General features: G+C 46.1%; 1 protein-coding gene across 1 annotated transcript in view; it reads left to right on the top strand.

Annotated features, from left to right (window-relative positions):
• LOC105563334 overlaps positions 1 to 13201 on the top strand; it is a 255758-nt gene that overhangs the window by 215080 nt on the left and 27477 nt on the right. The window contains exons 8-10 of the mRNA XM_012014842.1: positions 10177 to 10305; positions 10417 to 10532; positions 10949 to 11171. Of these exons, the coding sequence (XP_011870232.1) occupies positions 10177 to 10305; positions 10417 to 10532; positions 10949 to 11171 (468 nt within the window). The remainder of the gene's footprint in view (positions 1 to 10176; positions 10306 to 10416; positions 10533 to 10948; positions 11172 to 13201) is intronic.

The following is a 13201-nucleotide window of genomic DNA, read 5'->3' as shown; positions in this document are numbered from 1 at the left end:
TTTCTCTCTGTGTATAATTACATGAATTATTTATTAGTGAAACAGATCTAGTTTTCTTATTAGTTCAATCGCTGGGACATTTAGCACAATTAGTCGAATGTTTCCCGTGGTCTGTTACGAAAACCGGTTTCTCTTGGCCCTAAAGTGCTACGCTATACCGAAGCTTACAGAGAGAGAAGTGGTAAGCGAAATACGCTTTACTAAAAATATAAGTCGGCTAGCTTGTAAAACAGTTTCAGACTAGACGCCGAAATAATAGCCAAATAATATATTGGCCGAGAGATATATGTCACAGGGACAAGAGCCTCCGGGAATATCACGGCGGCAGGATAAAAGATGATAGCCGTGAAATACCGCGCAAAAAATCTTTTCATCGCGAACGTCGCGGTCACATCTTACGAGGCGAAAGCTCGCTCGGAGCGCCTTATCCGCGTTGTGGCGGAAACTTTTTAATGAAATGTTGTGACAAGCGCATAATGCGCGCCCGGACGAAACTTCCGGAGACGGCGACGTCGGCAGGGAGCTCTGCTCACAATGAGCTGCGGCTCGGCTCAAGTTTCTGGCGATCGTCGAATTGTTGAATTTAATTACCAAAGTGAACCGAAGAGAGAGAGAGAGCTGTGATGCTGTATATATATACGTTTGCTTAACATTCGCTCCGTCGCCTGCACCTGCGACGATCGAACTCGCGGTGCGAATCGTTGAATACGTTAGACGCGAAAGACCGCGATTAAACCGCGAGGCGACGACGCGCCAAAACAATAACGAAATAAGTTTGTCCTCCTACGGAGGGGCGCGGTCGGGCGAGTCGGGGTTCAAGCGATATGAAAGTTAGGCGAGAGATCTCAAGTCTCGACGCGCGACTCTCTGGACAGAGACGGCGACGACTCGCCGCGGAACGCCGACGAATTGGTATATTTTGCCAGCGGCTTAGCGAGCGTCTAACTTCTTGCGATTCCGCGAAAATTTGTAAACGTTCTGCACGGGGCAGAAGGTAATCTCAACGGGTGACACAATGTTTCTGCTTGGAGAGCGGATGCAAAGCGAGAAAATAACAAAGGGGGTGTCACAACTCGAGCTTCATTAAGGAGCAACTCATCGAGTTTGCAGAACGGGATACCATTGTGCCGTAGTAATTGTCATCTGTAACACCGTAAGCGCGTGCGAGGAAGTTGCGGGGGTCACTTGTGATCATTTCAACAAATTCGTCAACATTCTATTATAATTTCTTTCATTTCCTTCAGTTCCGTCAGAGGACGTGTTTCAACTGGAAATTACTTATACACGGAGAGAGCTTTTTAAACTTTACCATACATTTTACTAGTAATTATATTTAGTAGAGGAACGTCATCTATTATGAGATAGGATTCTAATATGAGATAGCAGGTTTTTAACGTCCAAATTCAACCGCAAATCTTCTTTCGCAACAATTACACGATTTAACGATCAATTTTCCAACAGATTTCACTCCATTGGCAATAAATTCATGGTGGAACGAACGGATGACGCCCATTAATTTAACAGAAACTCCGCTATCTCATATTAGAAGCCTATCGCATAATAGGGGACTTTCCTCTATACATTTCACTAGTAGAATGTATAATAAAATTTCAAAAAACTCTCATAAAGGTCTTCAAAATGCCATGTTGTCCCACGATCGCACGACTTTCTGGGTAAATTTTAAGAGAAAATTCTCTCCGTGTTTTTGTCCACTCTATAATCTTTATAATTTTTAGTAACGATTTAACTGAACAATGCACTTTTGTTGTATACACAGATATTACGAAACCAAAGAGTTAAAGCGCCCGAGTATCTAATTTTATCATTTTGTCGGACAAAGCATTCTAACGTTATTAGCGACATTATTTTCCTGACAGGTGAAAGACAGTTTCCTAAAAAAAATCGTAAAAAAGTGTTCTTTGTTTTTACTCGATATCTCGGAGCACGTAGATGCCTGCCTCGCGTGCTTTTAATAAACGTAATAGAGTGTAAAGCACCGAGATAAAGCATACTCTATCCCTGTGCCAACTTCTCGACCTAGCATCAACCATGTCCCGGTTTCATACCTTGCCTGTTACCACTAGGACCTCGGGCACGGCATTTCAAGGCAGATCCGGCTACAGTGGCGATGGCTACCTTCGGTCAATCCTCTAGAAACACTGAATTGTTTCCAGAAACAACTACATACCTCGGGCATTTACCAAATTGCGCATTTGATTAAAGTATACTAGCTCCGCCCGTCGCTCGTTATAGTTTCTTAGACCTGGGTTATTTGATTTGTTAAACGCGCGACAAAATAATATTAACATTCGATAGATTAAATCTCGTTTTCTTTGACAAAAATTCGAATTTCCTTCTTTTCTCGGGGTCTACCGTCAAGAAAACCACAGTTGCATTTATTAAAATTTAATTGATTATCTACTTTCGAGTTTAATGCATTTCTTATTTTATTACTGTTATTATCGCTAATATCATTATCTTTGGTATTATTATTACCTGGATAATGTAGATCGGCTTTGAATTTTGATAACATTGTGATACGCATGAAGCAGAATCCCTTGATCTAATGTTCTCGAGGCACCTCAATATCCCTGAATAATAACGACGAGAATACACCGGTTTATTAAATATATAGAACGTGACGAAAAAGAGAGAGAGTATAAAAGGCTATTTGGTGATCACGGGTGCAGCTTTTATATTTCATCTTTGAAAATAATATTAAAAATTGCACGTACCTATTTCGTAAAATTACTTCCTGATTACTAATAAAGTGAATATTATAATGCTGCATTAACTCGTTTTTTTCAAGTACATGTGCAACTGCATGCGGTGCTTCTCGGGTAGAATAACCTGCATAATAAACGTTTAACAATGTCAGTATAAATTTTTACGTCGCATTACTTACTTTTACTCTGCACTTTTTCGTGTGGCTGTCGCACTTGTAATTTCAGGTGTCGATTAAAAGGACGAAGAATTATTCTTTTAAAATCCTACCACGCGTTCATGATTTACGCTATGACGAGAAGGTATTCCAGCTGAAATCATTTAATTCCGCGCGGTGGTGGACTCTACGCGGACGAACAGAAATCTTTTAATTATTTAGCTCGGTAGCGCGGGCGGAGAGAAAAAGAAAGACTTCGATGGCAATGCGTAGAAAGTCAGGAATGTTCTAATTGGAATGGCGAGGAGCTTAATTAATTGGATTGCGAAAGCCTTTAAGTTTCCCGGAACATGGATGAGATTTTAAACTACGGCAATGCACCCCGACAACGTGAAGCTTTAGCATTGCCTTGAAACGTTTCCATAAATATTTTTCTTCCTAATATTTAATGAGTGACTGCCAAAGCAGAAAGAGAAGGAGAAAAAACACGGAAGAGGTGGATGGTTTAATTTATCTCAACTTATTTAGCGAGCTCCTCGTTCTATAAGACGCTCCAAAGTACTGGACTTAACGTTCCTTAAGTAAAAAGTTAATACCCAGTGAATATCGCTTAATACTCTTAAACATTATTTTATATTAATTATTTACTTAAATAACTATTAACAAACACACTTGCGAATTCGTTCAAAATTTTGATTATTAAATGTCTAACGAGTTTTATATTTCACTCTTTTGTGTAAATCTCTCCTCTCTGGAAGTGAAATCGAAAAAGTATTATTAATACAGAAATTAACTTAGATACTCAATTGATAAATCATTCGATGCTCTCAACCACAAAATTGCATATTTGTAATATTTCACAGATTTTCGAGGAGCGAAGATAAAGCACGTTTACGTGCGAAGAGCGTATTTCTGGCGCCACCGTTGCTGCCAGCCGGTGCCAAGCTATCGTTCTATGATTTCGCGAAAGCGGTCTCGTGTAACAATGCATTTGCACCCAGGATGAACGGCGGCGCGGACGAAGACCGCCGCTCGCAATCAGGGGTGAATTTACAACGAGGCGCCGGCTCTATTTCACCAGCGTGACGGAGCCGGCGACAACGACGACAGGATTAAATGCCAAGCTAGTCATAACCACGCCCCGGGGCTTAGAGACCCTTAGAACAATGGACGTTGCTTCTCACTTCGACAAAAGTAACGCGTCCCATCCTCCGCCACTGAGTGCCGGTGGTTTATTATCTGAAACGCGGAAAATTGAATCTGGCATGCGTCAAGATTTAAACGTGAACCTTTCGCGTCCCCTGCATTTTTCGATATCTCCACGAGACTTCAGTCTCGGCACGTTTACTTCTTTGTACGCATCGCATTAAAAAAAAAATAGATAGTAATTTACTCCGACCGTGCGCGGACGTTGTTCTATCGCCCGAGAAATCCGCGATGCGATCAAATCCACTTATCGCGTGGCAAACAAATCTCTGCTCAACTGGATACGTCGAAATAAGCGAAACGGGCCGGTCTGTTTTCTCTATAGTTTCTCGCAACATCGACTTGGTAATAGAGTGAAAGGAACTTGGGACGATTTTATGGTAACGATAAAAGAGGGAATAATGCTAATCTGGATAACAGGCGGACATCTATTTTCTGGAACACTGGCTGCGTCCCCCTTCTTTTTCCCTTATTGCTGATTACAAGAAAAGGACATTATTATATAACCAATTCCCCCGGGTTACATCTCATTGGGATTCCGACGAGAAGGTGAACGAGAGGAGGTGAAAAGCCGATAAAGCAATGAACCGGCGTGTCACAGGAGTTTTGAGCCGTGGGATTATCGGCCCGTCTACTGAAGCCAATATCTTTTTTTCTGCGCGATTGCGCTCGCGGAGCATTCGCGATACGTGGCTTTTAAATGTCCTACAATCGCGGGATCCCTCGACATGGCCTTTGCGTATCCGATATGCCTTGTCTCAACGCTGGGCTTCGCTCTCTCTTAACTAAGCAACGAGTTAGCTATTGATCTCGCGAGTCAAATGGGGAGAAAGAGCAACGTTTATGGCAATTCGATAGCATTTTATCGCCGTCGTAATTGCTTGCCGATTTATACGATCGCGTTCGTAATTGTCAATACTTTCCTGAGGGTGGCAGAGATAATTAAACGCGGAATGAATTCAATTATCGAGCCACATTTTCCTCGGGCGGATAATGAAATAGAATAGAGGACGCGTTACCGCCTGCCGTTTTCAGGGGAGATGTGACCCCGGCCGGCGACGTGCGACGCGCGTAGACCGACGGTGCACAATCGTCTACGATCAACACAGTTAATGGATTCACGGGCGCGTTTTATCGTAATTACCTGGCGGCGCCAGGTGAAGTATGTCGAATACTTGATTTCGGATCTCATCGCGATCCGAAGCCAAGATGGCTGCGAAATGGCAACGTATCTATGCCGCATTAATAGCAGTAAATTGGATCTGGCGGTGCATTAATATCGCATAGCACATATAGCACTGCATTAGTTACACACAGTTACATACGATATCTGCTGCCGCTGTTCTGATTGCGTAATATAAACGTGGCATTTGCCCGCGTACCGGCACATCTAATGCAACTGCGTGCGGTGTTATTGCCTACCGCGGGATTATTACCGTAATTGCATTTGTTACAATTCCCCGCGCAATCGTTTCTGACGGCGCACCCTTTAAAATAGCGCGCGTTGGTCGTTTCTGCTTTTTATGAAAAAAAATCGATGCATATAACGTAAAAGCCGCACGTGTTGCTTTCGCGTCGCTGCGGCAAAAAGAGCAGAAAAATCTAATAAAACTATAAAGTACCTATAATAATTTTATATGTTTGCAACGTATTATAGTAATGCAATTCCGAGGATGCAATAATTACAAATAGATATTTGTTAAGCCAATGGAATTTTGATGTGAGAAATGATGTGTCCTCGGCGAGAGAATTTAAGAGAAACGGGAGCGTCGCTGCGAGAGCCCAGTGCCCTAAATACATTTGTCGCGATAAATCGTTCATTTTACGAATCTTAATTAAGCCGGTGCGTTAATCTTCGCGTACTGCATTTCCTTATTCTCTCGGCGATGATTAACGGCGCAACAACGGCCGCTCTGGCATTTAACTTGGTGCACACCTGTCCTTTATAACGTCATGATAATTTATTAATGTCCATTACGGGGGGGCGCCTTAATTATCACCCGCGCGAAAAGGAACTGCGAAGTATCACGGCACTCTGGATCGCGACGGAAACGTAACCAGGTTCACTCCACCCTCGTCGCGACTCAATATGGCCGTGGCTGCTGAAGAATCGTCGAGGACGAGGGCTGGGGCGGGATATCTCCGTATAAAGGCCCGCCTTCAGACTTGTCGCACTTCTTCCCGCGGAAAGACAGGAATTACGGCCCGACGCCTTTACGACGATGTAATCTCAACCGGATTAACATATACCCCGGCCGTCCGTGAATCTGTCTGCGCACCTTAGATCCCGCGAAGAAAGAACCCGGGACGATGGATTGTGGAGAGCAAGGTCGTGGAATGAATAAAACCAAGGAGAGCCGGGCCGTAAGAAACGGCTCTTGCGATTGCCAACGTTTTTTCTTTCCATCGTCGTCGTCGTCATCGTCGTTCGCCGAAAGGGGCAGCCCGGGTTGTATAATGAACCGCAACGATGTTCCCTTGAAAGAGCGTTTTTCGGTCGCCGACAATGGACTTTCCATCGCGTTTCGTATTTCGCTTGTATATGTCTCGCATAATGATATTGTCGTTTCTTTATGTGAGGCTTTAAGGAAAATGGCATGCAAATCTCTTGTAGCCACGTAAGGAGGCACGTGACGCATCTGTTTTCGATACCCTGCAGTTATAATTAGTGATACAACTGAGCACACGATACTACAATATTTTTCCTACTGCATTGTTCACGAGAGCCAATCAGGATTTAACTTTAAAGCTAACGGCACACAATACTATTTTCCCTACTAGATTTTTTACGAGAACCAATCAGGATTCAGTCTTAAGTCACTTGATCTAAAAGCCTGCATCCTTATTGGCTCTCGCGAGCAATCCAGCAGGAAAAATACTATCGCGTGCCGTTGGATTTAGTGAGCATTTATGAGATAACGGGGAATCATGTCAATCTCTCTCTGGTCAGATTTTAGTCGCGCGTAATACGCATCTCCCGCATTAATCGTCATAATCAAAAGCGCATTACGCTACATTCATTAGCGGCGAGAGCTGCATATAAGATTACATGTGTCACGTTCCTTTATAACGATACTTTTAATTGCACGCGCGAAGGCTATCATTATCGGCGATAGCGCCTTATAAACGCGTAATACCGCAGCTACGTTTAATTAATAGAATCATCCTAATCGCCAGTGGGGGTTCTTTTGCCAACGACCACACGAACTTCCCGCTACCCGCTGCACTCGGATTTTACTCCTTAATCACTTTATAATCAGCGTGTTGAGGAGGCCAAGGCGAGCAGCGAAAGCGGTTTTCAGCGGACCGCTATTATGTTTCCAAAGGCGCCATTAATGAGGATAAAATGTTCCGCGGAACTTTATGCCACTCCGAGTCGCGCCGCTAAAAGAACGTACCTCCGCTCCGCGTTGAACTCTTCGATACTCCTTCTCACGCGAATTGTAATAAACGCACGCCTCGAACCCCGCAAGAAAATCGTAATCACGAAATTGGATGTGCGGGATAACGCAAATAATATCATTTTTCCGGGATTATCGAAGGATACGCGAAATCCCGTAAACTCGCGCAACGGCGAAACGAAAAATCGGGGGCGGGGGGGGGGAGGAAATCCCGAAAACATATGAATGAATATGCGAGAAAATTACACTTTTTTTCCACATTTGCAAAATGGAACAAAAAAAAGGATAAAAATTCGGCTTCACACATTTTTCGAGCTACCGTGTATTCATTCGATTTCAATACCGCGATTTATCGGAACTCCGCGCGCTCGCTCGGATATCGCGCAGAAACGATATTTTAAAATGACGAAATTTCGGAACAACGCATTTTCCGGCGCGTTATACCGCTTTTTTTCCGCTTCTCGTTTTTCCTCGGATTTCGCGCGTCCGCTCAGATCGTCGCGCATCGCCGATCTCGACGCGACGCTATTTAGCGCCGAGGAGGACCGATTCCGCGGGACGCGCACGCGGAAATCCAGAATTTGCATAAAAACCCTCTCGCGTTTTGCCGCGGGACGAGACGCGCACGAGATGCTCGGACGAGGATCCCGCGACGGAGACCGAGGGGGTTCGAGTAGAAGATTTTTAATTTACTCCGGCGGGGATTTGTGCCGGGGCGCGTTATCTCGGGGCATTTTGTAACGCGCGTTACCGGGACGGCACAATGCGGATACCGTCGTCGTCCGGACGGGCGAGAGAGCCTCCCCGCTTCTTTTATGCTCCATCCGACGGCCCGGCGACGCGAGACCCGCGCGAAATGGGGCCGGAGGAATCCGATTTTCTGGTGTTCGAGCCGCTCGGGCAGAAAATGACGTACAGAACTATTTCCGCGGCAACGATCCGTTCCCGACCGACGGCTCCCTTTTCCCCCGGCTCTTTCCTAATGAAAATAATTACGGCCTGTTCATTGTTCGCGTGGGTTCGAGGGGTGGGATCTAATTTATCGAGAGCGACGAGTTCGCGTGAGAGAACGTTTGAAAGAAAGATAGCTGGATAGAGACAGACAGAGAGGGGGAGGGAGGGAGGGAGGAGAAAAACGAAAAACCTGTTTTTAATACTGCTGCGAGAAATAGCAGCTGTAGCTCGCGCCTGCAATGTAAAATACGTAGTGTATTGCGGGGAAATGATTGCAAGAGATATACCGATTAATAATACGCCAATTAGAAATGTATTTAATGAAATAAATCTGTAAAAAGCTTGAGAGATATCCGGTAAAGTGATGGATCGTGATGCATGGCACAAAGAGATATACACGAGGCAAGGGTCGTTAAAACGAGAATGATGAGTTAATCGCGTGCAACATATAATATATCGTAATTGATCCATCACAATCCACGTTGCACGCGATTAATGTTAAGTGCATCCCGGTCGGGAAAGAGGGTCAAACGCAGTCCGGGATGGCGTATCTAAGATGAGATAGCGGGACTTTGAGGCACATGGAATTTCATTTTAACTACAAAATTCAACCGGCAAAATCGAACCGTGAGCAACGAAGTTTACCCATTAATTTCTTCACGCTCGTACTTTGAGGTAATTAATTAGAATTATGAGAAAAGTTTCTGAAGCACCTGTTACGTGTTTAGAACGGCTACTTCAGAATCTTGGCGAATATCACTATCGAATATTTCACATTGTCGCACTCGCGGCACCTGCACTTGTAATAATAACGGTGATGAACCGGGAGCTATATTCTGATTAATATTCAGCATAAAATTCATTTGCATCCGTATTCAAATTTTAAAGGACTATCTCACTCCGACACCACGCTCTTTCGAGGAATATTAAGTGCGGCTTAGACGTAAAAGTTACGAGATAGAAATAAAAATTAAATCTCACCGAAGTCTACTCATTTTTCTCGTACACGATATCAAGATCGCGAGCAAGAAATGGAGTAACATTTACAAAATACGTTTTGCGAATTTGCAATTTCTCCACGTTCAAAAGAAACTGAAGCAGTCTCGCCTACGGATATTAGATAATATCCCGGGTCTCGACAGCAGACAGAAATTACTTTCGCTCTGACTATTTGTCAATAACAGAGCACGACGTATAATATTATCGGCGATAATTGCCGAGGGGACCGCTTTTAATCACCGCTCGTCTACACGGTGATCCGGGGGAGGGGGGGGCCACGGGCAATCTCCTCCGTAAAGCCACGCGATGACCCCTAATTGGCCACATTATTAAAATCGCATTTTCGTGATCCCAGCTGTGAAGGATCGTTCCTGCGAAGCGTACGGCGATGAAGTTCCCTCGTAAAATAAATCACGCCGTCCCATCGCGGTAATTCGGCGCAGCCGCTTCTGCCTTGCCGGTAATATTGGATATTTTCTTAATGGCGAAACTTCCACGGTCTTCCCCCTCGAATCGAGTTCATCCTCGTGAACTCCCTGATAAATCGGTACACGATTCTCAACCGTTTTCGATAGTCCCCTACTCCGCTCGCCCTATCCGCTCCGTTTTCCCCATCCGCCTCGCGGCTTATACCGGCGTTTATCCCGGTGCGAAAGACGAAGGGTGGTAGCAAAGTCCTTGAACCGCCCGGGTGCATAGTCACCTTATACAGAAGTACTTCTATTCTCGTTGCAGCCACTGCACCAGCGACTACATCGCCGTTTACTCGGGCCCGACCACGACGAGTCCGCTGCTGAAGATGCTCTGCGGCAAGGAAAGAACGGCACTGGTGTACGACGGTCAAGAGCTCCTCGTCGAATTCAGGTGAGGACCGCATTTCCCTCTCGGAAGGACAGACGAGACGGGTCGGTGTCGACTTCCAAATTTTTACTTACAAATCGTGACGCCTTCAGAGAAGTTTGTATCGTTTTACAGAACTGGTCCCGAGGTAGCGCCCTTCGATTACAACGGCTTCGTCGCGACGCTGAATTTTATCGAGATGACGACGGAAGCTCCAACGACAATCACTGTCGACAGCCTGAATAAAAGTCGTAAGTAGCAAGAGGCAGGCGTTCGCCTGATGTCTAGATAGATCACCGTGTCGATTAGTCTAATGCTTGCATAGTTTTAACGTGCTTCTTCTAAGCATTGATAAAAAATAATGCTACGTGGCTACTCACGGTGTGCTAAAGTACAGCAAACGGTTTGCTGTCGCACTTAATGCAACAGGCACAGTAGTAAAAGATTTAGCTATTGCAACTAAATATTGGCTGTTCATATTTTACAACTAAAATTTAGTTTTTACACACGCAGTTTTTAGCAACGCAGCTACATTTGTTTCCGTGTAGGGGATTTGAAAGAGTAGAGAATAGATTTTTGTAATCTTCTTCGTATTTTCGTACCTGTTTCATCTCTATATCATAGGATGATGATTTTCGAAAGCTCACTGAGCTCTCTGTGCTTTCAGTCGAATTGATCAAGTCCAACAGCTATAACAACCGCGACCTCCACGACCACCGCAAGGACCAAGGTGCCGTGACCAGCAGCTGCGACCTCGAGGTAAGCGGCGAGAAGGTCCGGGCGGGCCACCACGACACCAGGGGCAAGCCCAAGTCGACGACGTGCAGGCTCGTGCTGCGTGGCCGTGCTTACGACACCGGACACGTTTCCCTAGCCAGTTACAACCTCAGGTAACCCATTTTGCCCGCCGTCGCAGGCCCGCAAGCCACACACCGAGACGCACGTGCGATCGTGGTCTTACAAGACCACGGGAGGAACCGTATCACCTTCTTTTTATTCCCGCGCTCCCTCGTTTTCCTCGCGTCTATCGACATTTTTCCGCACCGTGGATCACGTGGACCCAGAGGCAGGCGAAAACTGCGGTCACGTAACGTGTCGCGGTGCGGAATTGCATTTCGCGAGGGTTTGTTCGCCACTTCCGATCGGTGTTTGCCAATCCCTGTAAATCCGCGCGGCGGGCTGCGTACATAAAGTCGGATCCGTGACGCTTGTAAAAACGCTCGACGATTCGTGTCATCGATTAGCGAGTTGTGTAAGCGCCGTAAGTTTCGTCGCGTTTGCGGCGCGTGCTTTAAATTCCCATATAGGAAATGCCAGCAGTGGTAAGTAGCCAAGGCTTGGTTGAACTACGGCGTTCAATTGGCCAAAAATCTATCAGCCAATACTGGTCCATCACTGGCAATTCATTGGTTGTTAAATAATCAGGTGTTATAGCACAGGCCCACGCTTGCCCAACGTAGGGCAACCAACTATCGGCCAGTTATTGTTATCTCGACAATTGTACATCTCACAAGTCAAAGTCACGCGAATATTGATTAATATCGGCAGAAGTCCGAGTGCCGCGAGGGCTCGGAATCTCTAAGAAAACATGGAAGACCATTATTCCGCAATTGCGCCGTTACGGCTACGCGCGCGCGGGGGGGGGGGGCCTCTTATTTCACCGTTAGCGCGGCGACTCGCGTAACTTATCGAAACGGCGCCCAGGGGGTGCCCCGGGGAGAAAACCACCCCCGGGGTGCTCGTCGTCGCGGAGAGTAGCGTTAAATCACGCGCGGGGTACGCGGCGCCGTCGTCGCGTCCGCGTCCCGGGGATTTTCAATTATCATGCGCGCGTGCTACGTCGACACGCGGGACGCGTATCCGCGCCTTCGGAGACGTGTTCCGCACGCGTCCGGAGAGACGGAACACGCCCCGCGGGGGAGAGACGAGACCGCCCCCGGATCTGACGGCGACTACTACTACTCGTATCTCCGACAACCCTCTCGACGTCGCGTACGAACGCGCCGCTGTATAACCGCTGATATGAACTGGTGGAAGATGCGCGCGCGCGCGCTTACGAGACGCGGAACCGAGGACTTTATTGAAGGTAGCATGAATTTTGAACGGAATATTGTAAATCCGAGCGCCCAGAGGTGAACCGAGAAAGTATTTCCGTGCACGAGGAATATCGCGCGTCTTTCACCCCGCCGACCAAACCCTCCGTCGCGTTTCTCTCTCTCTCTCTCTCTCTCTCTTTCTCTCCCCCTTTTTACCCCTGTTTTCGTGCGCGTAATAGCGGCATTCGTGTCGGATCCGCGGCTTACTTTCCGCAGACGCGGCGTCTGTGAGGCGATTAGAGCGAACGAGAACGGCGGCACTCGAATATTTTGGCTCGGATGATACATTTACGGATTATCCCGGGGCAAATATCGAATGTAACGTTTCCAAAAGCCTTCAATCTTCCCCGCGGATTAAGGGAGAAATTGACAAACGAATAAATCGCCGTAATAGTACCATGGTACAACTAGTAGGTCCATTCTCTGTCGGCCCCTTTGATCTTTGCGGTCCCGATCACGTGGTATATTCCGTCATACACCCGGGCAGGATCCAGCGACGTGTGTGTGTATATGTAGAGGAAAGTCCTCTATTATGAGATAGGTTTCTAATGTGAGATAGCAGGTTTTCAACACCTAAATTCAATCGCAAATCTTTTTTCGCGACGATTACACGATTTAACAATCAATTTTCCAATAGATTTCACTCCAAGGGCAATAAATTCATGGTGGAATCAACGGATGACGCCCATTAAGGGGATGCTGGAGTGATTCTGCACTTTCGCACCTTTTGCACTTAAAACTGTCTGTTTCGTGGAAAGATTTGTATAATACACAAATTAAATGGCACGTGTACAGATGATCGAAAGCAGCTTGCTATTCCGGCT

This window comes from Vollenhovia emeryi, unplaced genomic scaffold (genome assembly GCF_000949405.1).
Source record: "Vollenhovia emeryi isolate VEMERY1.0 unplaced genomic scaffold, V.emery_V1.0 DF939178.1, whole genome shotgun sequence".
NCBI lineage: Eukaryota > Metazoa > Arthropoda > Insecta > Hymenoptera > Formicidae > Vollenhovia > Vollenhovia emeryi.
This window is presented reverse-complemented; position numbering and strand designations above follow the sequence as displayed.